Genomic DNA, 24,770 nt, shown 5'->3' on the forward strand with positions numbered 1-24,770 from the left:
GTGAAACATTTTAAATATCCCTATAAGATCAGTGTTTTTCTTTATTCTCCTGCGACAAGGGATGCATTCGTGTGCGCAGATGTTTCTTAATCTATCAGAATAAGTCAGCAGGGTTACGAAGGCGAATAGTGTTAAATAGTTTTTCAATATCCATGACAGTTCTAGCTCAGCGCGATGTCCAATATATTGAACACCCCTTCTACCCGTTATTTTTTTCACGCAGCGCACATGCAATGACGTACAGCAGATATTGAAGTAAAGATACGTGCGCCAAAGTGTTTTATTAACTCGACGTGATACCTTCGGCAATTCGCAAAATTGCGTCAGCTGTCTCATCGGACACGCGAGGCCGGTCTCCTACAGGAAAAGTCACCGCCCAAGCACTCCGTACAGATGGTTAACCGGCGAAGCTGAAATGTTGGCCCCCTTGGTAATCACTGCGTTAATCCCAGCGGTTCATAAAACGATGGCTTGGTAGGTTTCCGGATCCTCGGTACGCAGTTTGTGCTTGCGCTCGGCTGCACGAGCCTGTTCTTCTGCCCGAGCTGCAGCAGCTGCACGGCGTAGACGAGCTCGTTTCCGGTTCTGCTCGGAGTGTTGCTGATCAAAAGCTGCCTACTATTCAGGAGTACGTATGGCGCCTGGCCTGCCTATTTCTACATCGGAGAGACACTGCTGCGCGCGCGCTCGGCTGTGACGGAGAGCAACGACGTCACTACTAGTGCCGCCAATTGCGCGCGTCTCTTTCTCTTTTTCTTTCCCGCATGCGCATGGAATTGCGCTGAAGGAGCTTTTGGCGTACAGGTGACTTATGGACGGACGAATCGGCTAGCTATCTACAGCTTGGCTGTAAAAAAGAGACGCAATTTCGTCCACAAACCGCTAAATACCAACAATACTCGTCTGCTGTTCATAACAAGGCCCACGTAAAATAGATGTTAAAATAATCGAGTTGAGGTCCAGTGTACAACGTAATGAACACGTGTAATCAGAGAAAGCGCAGATAAATGTAAGCGCGTGAAAAAGTTTAAAATTCGTATCCTGCGTGTTCGCTGTTGTATGATCATTATATAAAATCAAAGATATGCCCTGAGCATAGGTAGAAGTAGAAGAAACTGCTTACTTTTCCGACAGGTGCAATAAAACGTCGCGCCGCTCAATTCCGCCTTTTTGGAATTGTTCTGGCGGGACTAAGAACGATGTATTTTCGTCAATGCGGCATAAATGACACCAGCAGGTGTCCAATGCATAGGACAGCGGGGCTTCATGAGAATTAATGCGATGTCGTAAAAGTATTGTCTCATTACCTAGTGCTCAATAAATTAGACAAATCGCCATAGCGGGGTCTCAGGAGGATATGATGCACTCTAGTGATGTGTACAGTTGGTCACAGCGCCGGAAAGGGTCATGTAGATAGGCGTCAAATCTTGAATGGCATTGAGAAGACAACTCTGATGCCGAACTGAGAATCAGCTTTATAAAAAAAAAACCCACGGTGCGATATTGCTACAGGTACGGGATAACTGCAGTGCCTTTGTGTTCCACCTGTCAGACTTACCACAAGAAATTTTGTTTATACGATAACTGTGAAACGCTTAACGCGGCTTTACTAATTATGATGGTGTTTTCTTTTATGGCTCCGGGTAGTTCACTCTATCATGGGGGTAACGGTCTTCATCGCCAAATCGGCATAGATATCCCGTCGTTGTGAGGTGAATAACCATAAGCTTCATGCTCGCCATGTGGCGCCGAGAAAAGAAAGTTTGCGCACCACCGCTTCTGCACTGCTCGCGCAGCGGACATCCGCGTCCCGGAAACCGGCTGATAAACCACAGCGTTCACAGCCACAAAAGAGCCCAGCGAACGCACTACCTTTCGTCCTAATGAAATACTAAATCACGACGCGAGAAGGGGAACGGAGGGGCACGATTCTATGTTAACCATGATCACATAAAGCCAACAGACAATGAAGCCAAGGAAAGCATCGGGGAAATTAACTGTGGGTAAAATTGGAATGCAAAAAACAATAACGAAGAAAAAGGGAAATGAAAGTGGGTGAAGAGATAACTTTTCGCCGGTGGAAACCGAACCCACAACCTAAGCATTACCTGTGCGCTGCATTACCAATTGCAACGTACGCGTTAAGACATCGCAAGGTGGGTTTATGGTGCATCGAATGCCTCCCGCAGACACTGGTTGCGCGAACCTTGAAGAAGTGTGGCATTTCTTATGTTTTCAATGCAATTGAAGATGACGTTCTGCGCTCATAGACACCGAAAAGAAGCTTTCCTTAGATTAGGATAGCGACTAGGTGCTATCCTAGGTGATAGCGCGTGTCCCGGTGTGAATTTACATGTTCTATAAAGTCGTTTCTACACCCTACGCGTCTACTCAGGCTTCGTTACTTCATGTGTGCGGTAGAATCGGCACCGAGTTGTTTTTGGGGATGTTTTAGCTCTAATATAGCTGCGCCTTACAATCGGTGGGGTGGTAGAATCGTGCAAATGCGGTAAAAAGAGGTTTTAAAAGATCCCACGCTTAAACCTGCGTAACGAGACAACAAGACGAAGGCATATTCCTCACCTGATCAACCAGAGACCGAGGCTGTGACAGACGGACACGACCAGTGCGACAAGCAGGGCGCAGACAATGGCCCACATCTCCACGCCGCTGCCTTGCCACGAGCCCCGACGACAGAAAGAAACATCTGTTCACACATCTGCGTGGTAGCTAGACACGCCTCACCAAACTTAGAAGATAGCAGTGATAAACAAGACGATCGTCTTCAACGCGCCCTCACCTGAGAAAACATTCCAACAATGGGTCCAGGACTTGGTACTTGTACGTTATCGCAAGCACCTTCGACACACGGCGTCATCAAGTCCGATTGCTACGGCGCGTAGACGAGCTGCAAAACAGTGCGCGCCCTCTACCAGTTAGCGGCCGAGATCCTAAATCTAGTTGGAAGGAATGTCCTTGCTGTTGTTATCGGTGATATTTGCGAGCTGAGTCGGTTGACTGCTTTTTCCCCAGATATAGATAGTGTAGCCTAGAACGCGCTCTGCACCACCGGTAGGTCGCTAATGCTTCCTCAAGGTAAAAACAAATAAATACAACAGTATTTATGACAACTCAATCCGTATTTTCTGTGGAAAAGTACCTGTCTAATGCAGATTATTTTTTTGCCACAGTTGTCCGTTGTATTGCACGACAAACCCGGAAGACAAAAACGAAGCATCCGTCGAAATATATCGAGGATTGCTTGAAACGTGTTAGTCTAATGGAGTGAACACAGCAGTGATAAACAATACCGCAATCTGCGAGAGGCCCTTACGTGAGAAAACACGTAAGCAACCAGTTACTAACATTGTGCGTACGCGATATCGCAAGTACATTTCGCACACTATGTATTTGTACACTGCGCACAACGAGGAATAGAAGTTATGACGCTAGAGCTAGAGCTAGAGCTAGAGCTAGAGCTAGAGCTTGTATATATGACCGACCACATAGAGCATTAAGTCTAAATAGTGGATAGCCCCCATGGCCCTGCCCCAGCAACTTCTATTCGCAACTCTGAATCTGCGAGGTCTTAGGTCTTTGCAGAAACGGGCACAGCTTCGCGGGATTTTGTCTAGGAAGCGCACCGACTTCGTCGCCGTGCAGGAGACGTAGATTGAGAGTGATGACAAGACAGAAAGGGTTTGCGACCTTTTCTGTCTGAATATAATCTCTGCGTTTCACACGCTGTTGGTTTATCCGCGGGCTGTTTCCTGTTTCTGAAGAAGAGCCTGCTTTGTTCAGCATTTAGTCACCAAGTAGACATGGAAGATCGATATATATGTTCTGATTTTGTATTGCAGGGTGTGCCATGGAGAATAGTCAATGTCTATGCATTTAATGACGCTGCAAAACGAATTCGCTAAATTGATACTGTGTCCAGTTTAATGGACTGTGATCGCTTGATTGTTTTAATGGGATATTTCAATTGTGTATGTGATCCGAGCGATCGAAGCAGCATTAACACTCAGCGGCACAGGAGTGGTGAAGTTTTGTCTAGCGTAATATAAATGCAGGGCTCATTGATATAGGAGTGTGGGGACAGGGATTTCGCTCTTACACGCGAATTCAAGGTCACTCCTACGCCCGCCTTGATCGGATTTATGTTCCTTCATCACTCCTCTCCCGAGGACTGTCCTGTATTATCATCCCAGTTTCATTCTCTGATCATTGTATGGTTATCGCAAAGATAGGTGAGAAATCTGAAACTAATTTTCGACCACAGTGGCCACTCTGGAATCTTAACTCTGAGCTCCTAAATGATAAGGGATTCATTTATCGCGTGCGCATGGCCCTAACAACTTCTCTCTTTGCTGACTTGCCGCCATTTGCAGCTTGAGAACTCTTTAAAGAAGAAGTTCGTACAGTGGCTATAGAAATTGGATTGCTGAAAGCATTCTATAGGAAGAATAAAGAAAAAATTGTTCTTAAGCGGCTATATAGCCTTTATCAGATGGGATGCGAAATGCCAGGCACTTACATGGTTGGCATAGAAAATCTTAAATGTTAATTACAAAAGTATGACGCACTGCGTTACAGAGGTGCGCGAGTTCGATCTCGAAATAGGCGTGCTCTGCAGTCTGAGCAGCCTACACGTGATGCTTTAGTTGACCAGCGATGCCACGCTATTTCAAAAGTAATTCCAGAAATATACTCCGAAGGTAGCCTTCTAACAAATACGAATGACATAATTTCTAAGTTCGAAAATTACTACAGTGTGCTGTTTGGTGCCCGTCCCGACGATCACGATGCAAAAGTCTTGTGTTTTCTGTCTTGCAAGAGTTTTGTGTCTCTTGTAAAACCTTCACAGGATGATGACTGTGCATTCATCAGTGATACCCTTACGATACAAGAAATTGAGCTAGCTATTGATCAGCTGCCTCTGTTGAAAACGCCCGGCTGTGATGGACTTTCGAGTGAAGTTTACAAGGTTTTCAAATCAATTATCAGTCCCATATTACGGCACATTTTTATAACAAGTTTTGGGGTAGACGACCTTCCGCAATCTTTCTGCAAAACCCACACAGTTTTAATTCCCAAGAGTTCAGATAACGAGAAACTGCGTTCTGTTGATAGCTACCGACCAAGAACATTGTCAAACGAGGATTACAATATTTTTGCAAAAGTTTTAACGAATAGATTGCAATTTTCGATGTCAATTCTCATTGGTTTCCATCAGACGTGTGGAATTAGTTTCAGTTTCAGTTTCAGTTTATTGAGCGTTTGAAATGTTTTACAGAAGCAACTCTAGGAGGTCCCATAGTCAAAGACTGAGGAGGGACCTCCAACAAAAAATACATAGAAAAAGTTTACTTAATGCGGTTAACAACAGCAGTAGCAATCCTAGGAACAGAAAGTATTAACAAACAAAGTCGAGTCATAGTAATAACAACAAAGTATAAACACGAAAAGCAGATCCAAGGAGTATTATTCGACATACAGAAGCGTAAAAAATATACAGCACAATCACTTTCCCAAGAAGTGGTGACGAATTTTCTTCTAAAATAAATGAATGGAAGGAGATGATTTAATGGAGGGTGGTAGTGAATTCCATATTGATGTTGCCAAAAAGTTCGCAGTAAGTTTGCCGTAGTTAGTCCTTGGTTTCGGTAGGAGGTAGTTATTATGATGTGAAAATCGAGTGCCAGTGAAATGGGGGGTTTGGTCTTTTGATATCAACGAAATTGGTAATTCTCCTCGACAAAATTTATACGTCAGTACACTAAGACAACATTTATTTAAATCCACTACGGACAAAATATTATATGTGCGGAGTAATGGCAGAGCACTACATGAAAAATGGCTGTAACTTATTATTCTCAAAGCTTGGTTTTGTGTGTGTTGCAGGGGAGCCAAGTGAGTTGCGTAAGTATTACCCCAAGAAGAAATGCAGTAAGAGATCCATTCGGCCGATCCATTCAAACCAACATACATATCGCCCGTGCAGTTCTTCACTACTGTTACGGTTCCACTGAGCAGCTTGCAATGCGGCCGGTAGACCTTACTAAAGCTTTTGATTGTGTCCGTCACTCCTATTTATTTTCTCTTCTGGAGCATGCGAATGTAGGCTCCGTTATGCTTAAAGGCGTTAAGCTTTGCTATACTTGTACTACTCGTTTAGTTATTAATGGCCAACTTTCTGAACCCGTTTCATTCGCTCTTCAGTAAAATAAGGATGCCCGACATCCCCATTACTATTCGCCCTCCACTTGGAACCGCTATGCTTAAGCGCAATTCAGTCGAGTTACATCCATGGCTTCAATATACTGGGTAATAAAATAAAAGCTTATGCAGATTATTTAGCGTTCTTCTGCACGGATAAGTGCAGTATTGAAAAGGTAGTATCGACAATAGAGGAATCTGACAGCGTGTTCAGGAGCACAAATGAACACCTCAAAAAATTTAGGCTTATGGTTTGGCTCATTGCTATACCCCGGAAAAGATTGGAGGCGTTAAGTGGACCGGCGTCCCGCCAAAGTATCTTGGCGTGCCGCTAGACCCATATAAATTAAGCGCACACTATTAGAAAGAACGGGTTTCGGCCCTGCAATGTTACGCCCAGGCATTCGTTCCACACCGACTTTCTATTTTTGGTAAAGCCGAAGCCTGCAATAAGTTCTTGGCAACAAAAATTTACTATGTATTACAGTTATTCATTGTGCCAGGCTCCACATCCAACGCTTTCGCCGCTTCTTTGCAATCTTCGTATGGTCTTCAACTTTTGAGCCCATGAGGCGAGACAATATTTTGAGGCCCGTTAGTGAAGGTGGGTTGGGTTTAGTACATCTTTATGTGCGGCAAATAGTGTCTCGTTTCTTCTTTTTTCGCGTTACTTCGCATCCTATAACTTCATCATTCATGCAAGTCGCACTTGTTAATGCATTGCATCATTTAATTGTTTCTTAAAATTTTTCTTCACGTTTATGCTTGGGCGGGTTCACGCAAGAAGTTTACTTGGCAGTTCGTTTTCTGACAGTTCGGTTTTCCACTGAATACTTGTACTCTGTGTCGCGTAAAACGTTATACAAAGAGTTACCGTCCATGCTATTTCCGCCTCCATTTTACCGATCAGTATACATCAAATGGCCAAGCCACGATGTAGTTCGAAAAATGCATTTATCCCCTTGCTGCAAAACATTCTTTTATAAGCTTCACGATGTTCTGGGTCGCACAGCTCCGACGCCTGTCGTGCAGAAAACCAAAAGTGCGCCAATTGTCAAGGCTCTCACGAAGCAACATCAAAGAATTGCCCACATATGAAAAATGAGGCTAAAGTCTTGAGGCAAATGGTCAGGGATGGTTCCTCGCCCAGGGAGGCTGCCGCTAAGGTGCGACATCAATGTTCACGTCTCCGAAGATCTAGGAAACCCGTTGCTATTGCTAAGGATGCACCGCGTCCACTGACAGTCCACAAACTTCCGCATACAACTAGGAATAGTAGCAATGAGGTTCCTCAGCAGAAAGCCCCCAATATCATTGCCTCATGCAATGAGTGGCCGCCGTTGCCACAGCTAGATCCACCAGCGGAGCGACAAGATGTAGCACGCTCGCCGAATCATGCTTCACCTTCTGGCAGCAACCAAGACGACGACAAACAAGTTGTCACCATGATAAGGGCCCTTATGAACACGCTACGAGTACTTCAATACTGGATGCCTTGAATCCGGTACTGTCCGGTCTTGAGAAGCACCATGGCTGCTCCTCTACAGTCGTTCCTTAAAGAGGTCAAGGAAGCGTTTATCTTCCAATGGAATGTCAGAGGCATTAAATCCCGCATTTCGGACTTTCTTCCGTTTGTTTTTAAGAACAAATTTCCAATATTCGTCATTTGTGAGCCAGACATTGAGAGCGCCACCCGCCTATCAGGTTATGAAGCTTTCATGTCTGCCACCTGCAGCGACCGCAGCAAAGTCATCGGTTATATGAGATGCGATTTCACGTATGTTTTACACCCAGTGGCACCTGATGATGACAGTCAATACGTATGTTTTGCTATAAAATGCAAGAACGTTGCACTCACGCTCGTAGGTGCCTACATTTCACCTTCGAGTCGATTTGACAACGCAAGAGTAAGTGCAATTTTAAGAGCGACACCTGGACCATGGATTATTACCGGCGACTTCAATGCGTATCATCCGCTATGGGGAAGCTTAAAGATGGACAGTAGAGGAAGACGTGTACTATCCTTCGCGTCGGACCATGAGCTCTGCTGCCTAAATGATGGCAGTCCCACTTTTCTGCGGGGATTGACATACAGCAGCTGCCTGGACCTAACTTTTGTTTTATGATGCCTCAGTGCCAGTGTGAAATGGTTCACGGACAACGAAACGCATGGTAGTGACCACGTTCAAACATATGTTAAAATCGACGGCATACGCAAGTCACACTCTACTACAGTTCTTCATCATATCGGCTGGCTTAAATACACGTTGCTCATGGAGAAGAATTGCCAGGAGATCCAGGACTGTCTACCTGGCAACATCGAGAAGCTAATTAACGCCGCTGCTCAAGAAGCCACGAGATCTTTTAGGCCTTTTGCTAAGTTTTCTGAATTCTAAGCAGAATTGGAGCGGCTTCGAGCAATCCGCCGTCGCGTGGAACAAAAGTACAGGCGCACCAAGTCCATCTACGACCTAAGGGAGGCGAGACGCATACAGAAGAAGATCCAGCGTCGCATCAACTCCCTGCAGTCTCTAAGATGGAAAACCTTCTGGCATTGCCTTGATCCGCATAAACCGCTGTCACATATATGGAGAACAGTGCGTGGTCTTCGAGCATCACCGCAACAACGCCACCCCTTCAAATGCCTGGCTCTCTACCAAGGTCGCAGAGAGATTGACGTAGCGGAGGACCTCTGTTACAAGGTTGCTTGTCTACCGCCATCGATCGCTACACGTGATCACCATGGTGTTCCAATCTCGCGAGATTCTCGTATGGAGAATCTGTTTTCCATCGAGGAGTTGCAGGCGGCGTTGGCAGCATGCAGACGTTCCTCATCGCCTGGGCCTGACGGGGCGACATACGCAGCTCTTGGAAACCTCGGTCAAACAGCCCGGCATGCACTTCTAGACGTGTACAATAAATCATGGCGTGAAGGAGTAGTTCCTGCTGCATGGAAGTCTAGCCACTTTGTGCTTCTGCTGAAACCAGGTAAATCACCCCTAGACGTGGCGTCTTATCGTCCCATAGCTCTGGCCAGCTGTCTAAGAAAGGTGATGGAGAGGATGGTGCTGACGCACCTAGAGTGGTATCTAGAACACTACAAGTTATACCCTGACGCTATGGCAGGCTTTCGACGGGGACGCTCTTCTGTAGACAATGTCATAGATCTTGTCTCGTCTGTTCAGCACAAAAAAGCCTCAGGAGGCTGTCAGTGGCGATGTTCCTAGATGTTAAAGGTGCATATGACAACGTAACCCATCAAGTCATCCTGGATGCCTTTGGCGATGTCGGCCTAGGCGGCCTTGTTTTTCGATGGATATCCAGCTTCTTGAACGACAGGTCATTCTTTGTGCAAACAGCGGTTGGTGAGTCATCACAGCACAACACCTACCATGGCGTACCACAAGGCGCATATGACAACGTAACCCATCAAGCCATCCTGGATGCCTTGGGCGATGTCGGCCTAGGCGGCCTTGTTTTTCGATGGATATCCAGCTTTTGAACGACAGGTCATTCTTTGTGCAAACAGCGGTTGGTGAGTCATTACAGCACAACACCTACCATGGCGTACCACGAGGCGGGGTCTTGAGCCCCACTCTATTTAACCTCGTGCTGATCGACCTGGTTCATACCCTTCCGCAATCCGTCCATTTGTCGATCTATGCAGACGATATAAGCATTTGGTCATCAGGAATGACGCGTCCCCAGGTGCGCGCCAGACTTCAAAAAGCGGCCACACGAACATCAGGTTATCTTCGAGCGCGAGGTCTGGAGGAGTCCTCCGAGAAGTGCTCTATAGTCGCTTTCACGCGCAAAGCAATGAAACCGTACGTTATCAGAATGGACAGCCAATTGCCTACAAGAAGACGCACCGCTTTCTAGGGGTGATAATAGAGCGAGACCTTTCCTGGAGTCCTCATATATCCTACCTAAAAAGCGAATTAGTCATGATAACCCACGTGCTCTGATTTCTCGCGGGAAAATCATGGGGTGCATCTGTGAGTGCGATGCCCCAACTCTACAACGCACTGTTCCTCGGTCTCCTGCGCTATAGCTTGCCTGTACTGGGTGGGACCGGTAAGACTAACCTCTTTACCCTCCAGTCTGTACAAGCTCAAGCTCGGCGAATTTGCCTTGGTCTTCCCAGATGTGCATCCACGGCAGCAACAATAGCCATCGCGAATGACCACCCCATCAATATGTATCTTCAAGTCGACGCTTTAAGGATGCATATTAGGCACTTCGCCCGACTTCCATTGCATCATGTCACCTCTCTTCCTGCCGGTCGACCTCGTTCAGCGTTTAGCAAGATTATTGCCTCCTACCATGGAACTTTACCGTCAAACTTTACGCCTGCAGCACGACAATCTCTACCGCTGTGGTGCCTCCGTCCACTCCGGGCTCTTGTTATTCCCGGTATTAAAAAGAAAACGGAGATGTCAACTTTTGCCCTCTAACAAACCGTGCTTTCATTCCTACGTGACAAGCGCAATGGACGCATCCACGTTTACACGGACGGTTCTGTCTCCTCTAAAAGTTCAGCTGGAGCAGTGGTGATTCTCGAGGAGTCTGTCACCCTCAAGTTCAAGACATGTCACATTATATCATCGACGGCTGCAGAACTCGCAGCTATCCGTGCTGCTCTGGAATTTATTGTTCACAAAGCATCACATTCATTGTCCATCTTATGTGACTCAAAGGCAGCTCTCCAGTGTCTGATGTCCCCTTTCAACCACGGACCAAATGTGCAACTGGTCACAGACACCCGACTACTCCACCATCACGCAATCAACAAGGGGCACAACATCATCTACCAGCGGATACCGGGTCACGGCGGAATTTCGGGAAGCCACAGTGCGTATGACGCCGCCCGATCGGCCCACGATGGTGCCCATGTTATACCAATACCACTGTCACGAACAGATGCAACCACATGTCTTCGCTCCCTCGCCGGCGAGCTTACGCAGAATCTGTGGAACACCAGTGAATTCACGAACGCACGTCTCCACAGATTGGATCCACGCCTGCAACTCCGTCTACCACCAGGGTTACCACGAGCGGAAGCAACACTTCTGTGCCCCCTGTGGCTCGGCGTGGCATTCACGAACTCCTATTCATTCTGCATTGGAATGGCCGACAGCCTTACTTGTGACACCTGCGGCTGCGAGGAGACGATTAAGCACCTCCTTTGTGACTGTCCCCGTTACAAAGTGCCAAGAAAAGTGGTCGTGACCGCGCTCGAAAAACTGGAAAATTGCCCCTTTACAGAGGAAAAAGCTCTAGGACACTGGTCCATACGGGCTTCGGCATTCAAGGCCTTAAGGGCTTTGCTGAAGTTTTTAAGGACATGCGAATTGTGCGACCGCCTTTGAATGTTGTAGAGCGTAGTATCGCGTTACTGTGTGAATTTTCTGGTTTCCATTTTTTGCCCAATTCTTCTTCTTTCTCCTTTTATTCCCTCACCCCTTTCCCCAGCACAGGGCAGCCAGCCGGTATTTACACTGGCTAACCTCCCTGTCTTTCCTTCCCTTTGTCTCCTCCTCCTTTATAAAGTTCATAGTGAAACCATACCGGTAAAACATGGCTACAGAAAAAGAGTTTCTTTGTCTCTTCGGTCAACTGTCGCCTTTCTGATGCGCCAGAGACAATTGAACATTGTTTTATTAGCTGCACCGACGTTATACTATTTTGGGATGTCCTCCAACGGACTTAAAAAAAACAATTTGAGATTAACGTTCATACTGTGCTATACCTGCTGCTGACCTCTGATAACAGTGCACCTTTCGATATGTTTTTTTTTCTCATGGGGATGAACAGTTTGTTGAAAACGCGAATGATGGACCGAAACGCCGAAACGGTGGTACCTACAAGGGTACATTTTATGCGAATGACACTACACCTAAAGCAGGTTTATGATGGACTCGATACGCAACAGGGCGGGTACCCCATTTTGGTGAGGGGCCTATCCTACCACCCTTCTAAAGTGAAACCAACATTTCTACCCACCGTATGAACGATGCATTTTCTATGACTTTCATTGTGCTCTCCATTCTCCGAGTATGCACAACTCGTAAATGTCGGGTTGATTACTGCTGTAATAAATACCATTAAAGAAACAAAAAATAATGGGCACTGGCTGAGTTGGTAAGCGTTGAGGCCTCGAAACCCTCATGTCGGTGGTTCGGATCCGCAGCCTGACAAGCAATTTTCATTTTCTCGCGGCTTGAGTTTTCTTTTTCTTTTTTGTACGGCAACACCGACGCCGACACGAGTGAAGCAATACAAGCTTCGCGTGAATAACTCCTACAGACGCGTCCATTTCCATTCGATGGGGATAAAATCCGAGAACACCTGTGTACTTAGATTTAGGTTCACGTTGAAGAACCCCAGGTGGTCCAAATTATTCCGGAGTCCCTCACTGTGGCGCGCCTCATAATCAGATCATGGTTTTGGTACGTAACAGAGCATAATTTAATGTCGTTTTTTATTTCATTCAAGGGACGCGCCGGCTAATGCGACTGGCAGCGTTCAAAGTTTCGCAGAGCGAGGCGCGGCTTCCGGCAACAACAGAAGGCCGAACACTGAATGGGCCGACGCTTCAAGAAGACTTCGTCAGTAGTTAGCAACGTGATGTTTATTGAAGCGTCACCAGTCTAACGAAAGGAATTTAAAATAAATTTGCTTGGCTTCAATGAAAGGCGGCCGTTACTACGTGGTTCGGGGCGGAGTGCTGATGTTGCTTACGCTGCGTCTCGGTTTAAACTTGGAGTTGCTGTCGTAACCTGCGGAAGTGAAACGTACGGGGGCGGAGATTCTGCACACTTATTTTATGTTCACACCTAGCACGGGGAGCGCAGCGCCGGTTTTGGATTTTCCGATCTGGCACAGCTCATTTACTTTAATGAAGGCAGACTCAGCTGACTCGGCATAAATTGTCCAAGTCAATCGGTGTATATAGATATAGCATGCATATGGCGGTCTGAATTAAAGTGCGGAGAAATTGTCTGGCTAGTTTGGACGCAACACGTATTTGTATGACAGCGATGTTCACGGTAATGTTGCTTGTGCCACAGCTGTATATTAATTTTACAGCGAAGCTGCTAAGTCGAATTCTACTATGCTTCTCGTGCGGCGGCGGCTGCGTGGTCGACATCGAATGTTATCCAGAGAACTGGACAGAGTGTAGCCTGCGTCGGAGCTCCGAAGCGGCTGGTTGGTCAGTTGTCGGATTTCTTCCGCTAATTTGCACCATTAAGCGCTGCGGTACGTCTAAAATAACGGCAGATGCAGGCATATCTTCATATTCATAGCGAATAGGTCAAGTTTTCACATTATTTAAAATACTCGATGGATAGGCTGAATCGTCCGAAGCCTTATTGAATTAAAAGAAAGAAAGATTTTACGTTTGTTTTGTAGATTTAAAATCAACTCCCCGGGGTATGCGGGGTATGCCCGGACATGGCATTTAGTTAAATGGCATGCGTGTGCTTCGTTTGATGTTTAAGGTGGGCGAAGTAACGAAACGAAAATGTGAATGGGCACTTCAGAAGGAGATCGGTCTAAGAGGGGAGTAGCAAACTTTACGTTCGCCCTCTCGGCCTGTGCGGTGTTCATCAAGACCGATGGTTTCAGAATTTGACGTGGCACGCGTTGAGTTAGTTCCTGCAAGATGGCAAAAGGTTTCACAATATTCACCTGCCACTTTTTTGGGGACACAAGCCAACGACGACGAAAACAAACTTGCTGTAGTTATCATTAAACCGTTGAAGTCTGGCATTGCCTGAAGTAACCACATTTACTAGAGAACTCACAGCCAAATCCCTGCAAAAACTGTTTCATGACGTAAAGTGCCCTAGGAGGCGGTTGCTGTTTTACTCGAGCAGCGCCTGGACTTTCATCGCGTAAACACATAAGGGCCTTCAATCGAAGGCACCTACGGTGATCTGCAAAGCTACGAATAGTTTGAAGAAAATGGTTACCGCAGCGATGCCCGAAAGGCCTTTCGATGAAAATGGTTGAAATCAGGCAGCCGCTTGTAGAAGGAAACATAAATTGCGAACAGGCATGGAAGTGCAGCCAAAAACAATGAAGTTGATGGCGAAAAATGCTGTCTGCCCAACCAAGTTCGCCAGTTCGAGTGACTGCGAACGTGCGGAATGTTAGACACCCATCGGTGCTCGGCGTAATTTAGGGCAAGGTCCCAGCAACGAGTGTCCAAATGGCGGTAACCCGGAAACCGAAACCATGCACCATGCCCCTTTTAAAACAGCATAAAGGAAAGGGTGCGCGGCACATGACCAAACACACCTTCGGACTTAGAGCTAACGCAGGTCGCCGAAGGCAACGCAGTTCGTTTCGGGAGTTGGTCTTCTCTTTCGCGCTTTCTGTGCTGTTGCAACGCCTCTGCCTGGTGGTGGTGCGTCACAAACCACAGCGTCCCCGACTTTCGGTATTGGAGAGAATCCGCAGCATTATGACGAAATACCTGGCTGAACAACTAGACACAAATGCTCAAGTACACTTTCTGAGGCAATGGTACACTCAGTTTTTCAGAGTTCGGAATGTTAAAATAATATGCCCGATATTGTCCAATTATTATCTCCTAGCAAGTGTTTTTTAAACGTGGAACTATGCAATAACTATGAAACCAGCCAATGAAGGTTTTGTTCTTGGATGAAGAAATATTAATGTACCAGTCGATGGTAAGTAATGAGGATCCAGCGATAATACACAGGCTAATGTGAAGTTCTGCGAGTGGGGAAGAAAACATTGTTAATGGAGTTCACGCATAGATCTATAAAACCTAATGAATGCCTATTTAACACCTCAGCAACTCTGGTGAACAAGCGCTTATTGTGGAACTTGCTTGCCGACTTTTCCCTAGCTACCGAAGATTGTGCAGTTTTAGCAGTGGAGTGTGGACAGCGCGTGTCTGTTGTTGTATACCGCCTAGATAAAAACACCAAAGCTTTTTAATTCTTTTTTGCAAAAACTTACTCTGCTTTGCATCAAATCAAATCAAATCAAATCTTTATTCAGCATTCTTCCGCGTATGAAAAAAAAAAGAATGCCAGGGCAAGAGCAAAAAAGCTGCTACAAGCAGCTTGACGAGGCCCTTGCCCCTGTTTGACTGGCAGCGAAATGGTTTTTACACTCATTGTAAATACATATTGTTTACATATATGTGTTGCATCTCACAGAAAAAAAGCAAGACAAATGTATTCGCGTACAATAGCATCCCACGTACAGGCCAACATGTCTGAAAACATATGCAGGAAAAGGAATGTATGACAAATGTATTCACGTACAATAGCATCCCACGTACAGGCCAACATGTCTGAAAACATAGAGGAAATGGAAGGAAAAAAATACGCACTTCTGGTCCAATTTAGACCATTTTCACTCAGGTCGTACAGACAATAAAAGAATCATACAAAGGTAATACGAAAACAAGTGACCTGTAATAGAAAACGTTTACATTACATTTTTCCCTTCGCCTTTTCCCCTTTCTTTTTTTTTAAAGTTGAAGACCGTCGTTTGGCATTAAAAATTCTTTCCATTGTTTTCTAGTGATGGTCCTCGGGTCTATATGCCTCTTTTCAAGGCTATTTAGCAGGAATGGTACACGATATTGTAACCTGTTAAAACCATTTTGGGTTAGGGAAAATGGCAAATCCCATATTTCTCTTTGCCTTACGCTGTACGGCAGCTGCAATGATTTTTTGAGGCAGCTCATTCGAAGAAAATGCTCATTTGTGCGTCTTAAGCCGCTCTTGTATTTTAAGAACAGGTTAAATATGTATGCATGCTTGACAGGAAGGACATTAAGCGACTGAAACAAATCCCGCGTATGGGAATTGTATGGGGCATTTGCGATATGGCGAATAACTTTTTTCTGTATTACAAGTAATTTGTGAATGTTTGTTTGAGATGTTGTCCCCCAAACAAGGTTACAGTAGTTTATATGCGGGAGGAATAAGGCATTATATAGAAGAAGCTTGAGTTTCGGTGGAATCACCTGTCGCATTCTGCAAATCATTCCACATGCCCTCGCCAACTTTTTAGCTACAAGGTCAACATGAGCGTCCCAAGTTAAATTTTCGTTAAAGACGACTCCTAGTGTTTTAACCTGTTTCGCAAGCTCAATTTTAGATTTGTCAAAATAGATATCCAAGCAACGATTTATTTGCTTTTGCACCGGCGCAAATAAAATACATTTGGTTTTCGCTGCGTTTATTTTTAAGGAATTTACTGTGCTCCATTGAAACAATCTATCAAGGGTAGTATTTGCTAAGCTTGCGAGTTCCTTAATATCCTTGGACTGAAAGAAAATGCTGGTATCATCTGCATAGATAACAAAATATGCTTGATCACTAATGCTTATTAAATCATTAACATAAAGATTGAATAAGATCGGTCCCAGTATACTGCCCTGCGGAACCCCAGCCTTCACAGGAAGCAAAGATGAATATTCGCCTGAAATAGCGATGCACTGTTTTCTTTGTTCGAGATATGATTTTAGTAATTCTAAAGGTATTCCACGAAACCCATAATGTGCTAATTTGCATAATAAAGTGGTATGATTAATCCTGTCGAACGCCTTCGAAAAATCGACAAATATGCCAAGGGTTAACTTCCTTTCCTCAAATCCATTAAGTATGTACTCTTTTTGCGACAATAGAGCCAGTTCGGTTGACACCTGCTTTCGAAAACCGTATTGCTGAGACGTTATAATCGAAAACCTATTACAAAACGTTGTCACTCTATTACAAATAACTTTTTCCAGACCCTTCGAAATAACAGGTAATATTGCCACTGGTCTGTAATTGGATAAATTGTTTCTGTCTCCAGACTTATGCAACACCGTAACCTTTGCGAGCTTCATTTTGTCTGGAAAAACACCTGTAGACAAACAAGTATTAAACAGATGGGTGAAAACTGGTACCAGGAGATCGAGTACAAACTTAATAGGTCCTATTTGAAGTCCATCTATATCACGCGCTTTACTGTTTTTTAGTGATGAAAATACTAAGAATATTTCCTCCGGAGATACCGGCTCAAAAAAAGCACTGTTCGTAGTCTGCATTTCCAGGAAGCTCGTGGCAGTGTCATCATGGACGCTATCAACCAGATTTATGAAATATTCATTAAACTTGTTCGCCAAATTTTGCCCTTTAAATGCTTCATTATCAATTATTATTTCAAGTCCTTCATTGTGGCGGCTTCCCCTTTGTAATAATTTGTTCAATTCGCGCCAGATTTCATTACCACGAGCGCCCGGTTTCCCCAAGAGGTTTTCAAAATAGCTGTTTTTAGCATTCCGTAAAAACTTTGTCACCAGGTTTCTGTGTTTTTTATAAGCAAGAAAGTCCGCACGATTTTTTGTTTGCAGAAATGCGGAATACAACGCATATTTTTTTCTTATCATATTGAGACATTCATCTGTGAGCCAGGGCTTGCGTATCTTCCTGGATTTCTTTACCATTTTGAATCTAAAGCAGGTTCTGTAGGCTTCAGTAAGGATAGAAATGAGAATGTTGTAGGCTTTGTTAGCGTCTACACATTCAAAGACAGGGTTCCAAATTATTTTTTGGATTTCTTCCCTAAAGTTGTTTAATGTTCTCGGATTTATCTCTTGAACAATGAATGTCTCAGAATGATTCACACTTTTTTTCATAATTTCACCGTGTTTACAAAACATATAAATAGGTAAGTGGTCACTCACGGCTGCTGAGACAACACCCAATTGTATCCTGTCTTCAATGCTGTTAGTTACGAATAAATCCAGAAGACTTTCAGAAGAGTGGCTGATGCGTGTGAACGAAGTGTGGCTCACTATTGCTTGGAGATTTAAACATCAATTTTTTATGCCAGTCACCGAAATCTTGTGAATTGCTAATGGTTTTCGAGTCATTTCACTGTACTTATGTTATTACGTAACCTTCATGCATCGGCCATCTTTCTGATAGTTTCATAAATGTATTTGTTACAAGTTGTTCCGAACATTGTGCAGATTCAGGTGTGATTGTCGCAAGTTTAGGTGACCACTTACCAGTTTATATGCTCTGCCATTTTAATCACGGTTTTAAAGATACACGTCACGCTGAGACATTTTTCGTACAGGAACTCAACGGCAAAACATTAGGAAAAGTTTCCGCAAAAATTGATAATATTAACTGGAGCTCCCTGCTTCAAATAACTGATGCAAACAACATTTACAATACGTTTATGATCATCCCGAAGGAAGCATATACTTGCTGTTTTCCGTTTAAACAAGTAAGAAGGTCCACTAAAATACGCAAGCTATGGGTTACGAATGAGTGTCTTAAAATGATTCGCTAGAAAAATTCAGTATATGCTACATTCGTGAAAACATTGGCCACTAATGATTTCGCAGCATTCGAGAAATCCCGCAGTGGTGTAACTAAACTTTTGAAAAACACAAAACGTGGATAGTTTGAACATCAGTTTAGTCAAGCAAACGATCGAAAGAAAACACTCTGGCGTGAAGTTAACAACCTTTTAAGACCAGACCGTGAAAATGAGTTGAAAGTTACTGTGGGTGGCAAGTTGCCAAGGTGCGAGCACCTAATAAAGACATTTAATGACTGCTTTACTTCTTAGCCTCGAGCAATTACGACAAAACAGCAAGTAAGCTATTGGGTGTACTACATAATAAACATTCAGGCTTTTTTGAACGATCAAAAATAACGTGCAGCGCAAAGGACAAGGACAGCGATAGACGACATACACAGCGCTGACTTCCAACAAGATTTTATTGCGTTGCCACATCGTGTGTATATATACAAGACGAGGCATGCCCAGAAAATGTACGACAGTCACAGGGGGTGTCCTAGCAGCAAGTCATTGAACTAAGAACATGGTCACCTGAAGAAATATAAAAAAATATAAAAATTAAAAATTACGATTACTATCTGTTTAGAAACGCGACTTCACCAGGGGTCAGCGCGATTGAGGGCGCACTAACGCAAATACTGCCAACTTTTCTGATGAAATCAGCTTCCACAATTTCCCGGGTGAGCTGTGAGCAGTGTCTCGCTAAAACTTGCGTATCTTCAAAGAATGCCACGCAGCCGCAGTCCCGGCAATGGATGCCCAAGTGGCCTTGTACAGTGCTGCGGACGTTGTTACAATGCTCTCTTAGTCGATCGTTTAAGCACTTGCCCGTCTGTCCTACATATTTACTGCCGCAAGACAGGGGAATTTGGTAGACTACATTAGTTGTGCACGTCACAAACCGTTTTCTGTGCCCGACAGAACAACAACTCTGATGCGATTTTGGCGCGTTTACACGCTTACAGAGCCTTGCCAATTTTTCCGGGGCTGAGAAAACGACTGTGATCCCTGCACGCTGCCCAATTTTCTTCAGCCTATGGCATACATCATGCACATATGGCAGCACTGCAAACCTGCGTCTTAGTTTTAGCGAGACACTGCTCACAGCTCACCCGGGAAATTGTGGAAGCTGATTTCATCAGAAAACTTGGCAGTATTTGCTTTAGTGAGCCCTCAATCGCGCTGACCCCTGGTGAAGTCGCGTTTCTAAACAGATAGTAATCGTAATTTTTAATTTTTAATTTTTATATTTTTTATATTTTTTCAGGTGACCATGTTCTTAGTTCAATGACTTGCTGCTAGGACACGCCCTGTGACTGTCGTACATTTTCTGCGCATGCCTCTTCTTGTATATATACACACGATGTGGCAACGCAATAAAATCTTGTTGGAAGTCAGCGCTGTGTATGTCGTCTATCGCTGTCCTTGTCCTATGCGCTGTACGCTATTTTTGATCATGAATTACCAACTAGCCCAAGCAACCACCCTAGTTTTTTGAACGAACGTCTACTGAAGAGGTGTTCTTAGCTTTCATGTCTCTGAAAAACAGCAAACTGCGGGATATTGATGGGCTGCAAATACCACCTATTAAATTTGTGCTCGATCTTCTGTTACCTGTCCTCACTCATATGTTCAATATTGTTTTATCTACTGGAGTCTTTCCCGAAGCAATGTAACATGCCAAGTTACTGCACTGTTTAAATCTGGGAAAAAAAGCAATATTAAAATTACAGACTAGTTTCAGAACTACGTGTAATTTCAGAAGGATTCGAAAAAATTATCTCTAAAAGGGTTACACAATTTTCTAGAAACATTATATCATATCCAAGCAATAGTTTGGTTTTCGAAAAGGAATGTCGACAGAGCTTGCTTTACTATCACAAAAGGAATCCATTCTTAACGGTTTTGAAGATAGAAAGACAATATTAGGAGTTTTTTATTCCAAAGCGTTCCAGCATATTAACTATTTGATTTTATTTGATAAATTATGACATTATGGGTTTCACAGCACTCCATTAGCACGTATACAGTCATATTTAAGACATAGAAAGCAGTGCGTCTAAATTAAATCTCACCAATCAACTTTAAAAAATATCGCAAGGATTTCCGCAAGGCAGCGTTCTCGGGCCAACAGTGTTCAAAATCTACATAACTGACACCGTTCGTATAAGCGAAAAAACTTACTTCATAATTTATGCCCACGACAGCGGTTTGTTTTTCCAGTCAACTAGTCTGGCCTACCTTTAAAACCTGGCAAATGACACCCTGAGCAGTTTACCTAAATTCAGTAAAATTAACTCCTTGGAAATAAATATTACGAAAATAAAAGCTATTCTGTTTGCTTCACCACAGAAAAACATTGCTCGGTGCATATTGTTAAAGCTTAGTGCAGAGAGGTTAGAGCTTGTGAAAACAGTAAAGACTTTAGGAGCAGTTTTTAATGAGCATTTATTGTGGGATGATCACGTCGCCCGAGTTTCAACGTCTTTGACCCGGGTTTGTGGCATACTATGCAAATTCAGACATGCTTTACCCCCTAAAATTAAACTTTTATTCTACAACAGCCTTTCTGCTCCTCATAAAAATTATTATATAAATTATGAAATCATATATATATATATATATATATATATACATATATATATATATATATATATATATATCATATGAATTATATAAACCATTTCCCAAGCGAATCTTCATAAACTACTAGACCTGCAGAGAAAACCTGTTCGAAATATTACGAATGCCTCTTACGACGCTAACACAACTGCAATATTTCGCTCCCTTAATGTGATTCCCGTACAACACTCGTACGAAACAAACTTTGTTTTAAAATGCAAGAACAGTCTTCTATACAACGACACAGTTTTCTTCGACTTATGCAAATTAACTTTTCCCGCAATGTACCGTACAATATAAGGAAAAAGTACGCTTGGCTACTGCCATTTTCAAGAACAAATTATGGATTTTCTAGGTTAGAATATCGTGTACCGAAGTTACTAAACTCCTTAAGAAATGTTGATATAACCCTAAATAGTGTTTCTAAGCGGACGTTCACAGCACAACTTTCAGAATATGGCGCATTTGCGTGGAGCCGGTGACATAAACGGTTGTAGAAATTGATTGAAATGCTTTATATGACGGTATTTTGCTTATATATCTTGATACATGTCCTTTGTACGAAAGCATGTTATTGTTCTAAATTATCCCCTTCTGTGAGTGGCTGTAGGAGTTACAATGGCAAGTTTCAGAAATCTGAATGTTGTAAGAATACTTAAAGAACAATGTTTCACGAAAATGCTGTATATGTATTGATGTTTTTCCCCATTGCTGTAAATGAGCGCACTTCTTTTTTCTTTTGTTTTATTGACAACCTATAGCAGAAACTTTCCTGGTATACGTGTGTGTATATGTATATTATGTGTACTCTGAATGTGTGTATGAATCTGTGCCTGTTGCCAAGAAAAGGGGCAAGGACCTAGTCAAGCTGCTGTTTTGTAGCTTTTTGTTCTGGCCCTAGCGTTCTTTTATATTGTAAAAAAAGTACGCTGAAATAAAATGAAGTCAAATGAAATAAAAGATACTCTGCAAGGCAGCGATTCCAGATGCGGAGGAAGAGGCAGAATAAATGGTGCTTGGGGTCGAAGTTGCACTGTCAGACATCCTTGAATGAACGGGTTAACGCTCAATAAAGGCATTTTGGACTTGAAACATATTTGATTTTGGTCAGCACAGCGGGTCGCTTGCGAACACCGCATGTCACATGATGTCATGAAAACATGTAGCACTAGCACGCTTCTACCTCTGCAACTTGTGCTACCACTGTTGCCTTATTTTGGAACGGTGCTGCCGAGGGGACCATTCGAAACTGGATCATGCATGTTTGGGGTGCACAGGTGGCACCGCTGCCACCTAAGACACGACGCAATCAGAGGTACATATAACCTCTCGCGTGGCTTATTTGCCAGTACCGCTGTCAGTGGGCGTGTTTGAGGTAGCTCATTTTGCAGTAGTAGGTGCGATTCGTTAAAATCTAAACTGTGCTCATCCGGAGTTATAAGACTTATAAGTGTGCAATTCGTTGCAGAAATTTGGCGTTTGGTTCACTTATGGCGTCCCCACGTTCTACACGCTGAATTCAAAAAACGGCTTGAAGAGGCTCGAGCAGCAAGACAGGAAGATTAAAATTCGCGCCCACCAAATTTCACCGTGGCCAGCCCCCTAAGAATAGAGAACTAGCACGAATGCAAAAAAAAAACACAAAAAAGCAGCACTGCGGCAGGTGATCAGGTCATCTGAGGCAAGACCAAAGTTAATTATGCTGCAGGAATCCTGAGCGGACGAAATTATGCTTACTGGGTAGAAAGCGATATGTAGAGACAAAAAAAAATGGGGAGAGCGTTCGCGACCCTCATTGACAAAAAGGTGCCATACATTGATCACGATATTCATCTCAGACATCCCAGGTTTGAATTTATTCTAATTGAGATAATACTTAAAAGGAACAGATGTAAGACGCAAAGCATTTTCTGCTTGAATATTTACAGCAGTCCTAACGACATGAGGCAGAGGTTTAGAGCACTCAACAGGGTACTTTCGGTTACTGAAAACTCTCCGCTCATTATTGGAGGGGACTTTAATGCTCCCTATCGCACATGGGGCTTCACTTGGAACACAAAAGGAGAGGAGCTATGGAGTCGCGCCATGGACCTGGGGTTATGCTTACTGATCTGGCGTATCCCACCCGTTGTGGCACGTCCATAAGCAGGGACTTCATATCAGATCTTACTTTTGTAAACAACTCAAGAGGACCCGATTGGGAAAATTCAAACGTGGATCTCGGCAGCGATCATTACATCATACACATAACCATACGCATACCGAGACAGGAAACAAGGATGTTCAAATTCACTGATTGGGATCAGTTGATGAAAACAGAAGGAAAGTGGGGCCTTTAGATGCCGAGCAGGAGGCCCTTCAGACATGGGTCATCCAGCTCAGAGAGGATGTCAAAGGGGCCACTAAAGAAAGCAGGACAGAGGAAAATGTTGAGGCTATGGACAACAGGCTGGCGCAGCTGATTGAGGCCAAACAGCCTTTATTACAGAGATGAAAAACGCAAAAGAATGCTAAGGAAAAAATTACCCAAATAAACAGAGGAACTGGGAAAATTGATGCGCACTCGAAGACCCCCGTGAAGTAACAGTGGAATGAGATTTGTAACTCCGCTGATGGTAGACTCAAACGTGGAGGTAGCTGGAACCTCCTCAAGCACTTGCTCAAAGAGAATGAAACAAGGACAAGCAAGAGAACAGCCACAGCTAAATTGATCCATCAGGAAAGCCAGGATAAAACACAGAGGGATATCATGGATTGTCTCGCAGCCGAATATCACCCATTTATATAACCAAACGAAGGATATTGGAGCGCCGAATGTACGGTAGGCATATGTGGAGAACTTGACCGGGAGTTCACTGAGAGTGCAGTGAGGGCGGCTGTTCACACTCTTAATGACAGATCGGCGGCTGGACCTGACAGCATAACTAACAAGATATTAAGAAATCTAGATTATGAATCAATTTCTTATCTAACTGAGCATTTTAATGAATATTGGAAAAAAGCGGTATACTTAAAGGAATGGAGGGTGGCCAATACTATCCTCATACCAAACCCAGGCAAACAACTTACTCTGGACAACCTCCGTCCTATTTTTTAACATCAATCCTAGGCAAAGCTATGGAACATGTAATCCTAAATCGGCTCACGAAATACGTTGAGCAGAACGACATCCTCCCATAGAACTTGATCGGCTTTCGTCCCGCGCTGCCAACTCAGGATGCTATGCTACTGATCAAACGCCAACATATACAGGCCAGCCCAGCTCATACGAAACCTTTTTGGGATTGCATGCGGAAAAAGCTTTTGATTGTATAAAGCATAAGGCAATACTTGACATTCTCTCGGAGATGGGCTTAGGTAACATACTTTTAACATGGTTAAGGACTTCCTGAGAGATAGAACTGCACAACTCATGCTGGGAGAGCTTTAATCACAGGTAAGAGCTTGGGAAATAGGGGCACTCCCCAAGGGGCTCTGCTCTCACCCATGCTATTCAATTCAGCAATGTCCAAGGTTTCAAGAAATCTGGCAAAAATTTAGGGTATACATTATGTGGCATATGCCGACGACAT

At 43.9% G+C, this 24,770-nt stretch overlaps 1 protein-coding gene across 3 annotated transcripts in view; it reads right to left on the reverse strand.

Moving 5' to 3' along the window:
- The window catches only part of LOC142590511 (cytochrome P450 3A6-like), a 168,694-nt gene that overhangs the window by 61,270 nt on the left and 82,654 nt on the right, over positions 1–24,770 (reverse strand). Inside the window, exon 1 of one of the 3 annotated variants that reach the window (XM_075702695.1) lies at positions 2,584–2,716. The exons of 1 other annotated variant lie outside the window; for it this stretch is intronic. In XM_075702695.1, coding sequence (XP_075558810.1) covers positions 2,584–2,660 — 77 coding nt within the window. In that variant the 5' untranslated portion in view covers positions 2,661–2,716. Of the gene's footprint in view, positions 1–2,583; positions 2,717–24,770 lie in introns of those variants that run through there. One more of the 3 variants, XM_075702693.1, reaches the window with a different exon arrangement.

This window comes from Dermacentor variabilis, chromosome 8 (assembly GCF_050947875.1).
Source record: "Dermacentor variabilis isolate Ectoservices chromosome 8, ASM5094787v1, whole genome shotgun sequence".
NCBI classification, from domain to species: domain Eukaryota; kingdom Metazoa; phylum Arthropoda; class Arachnida; order Ixodida; family Ixodidae; genus Dermacentor; species Dermacentor variabilis.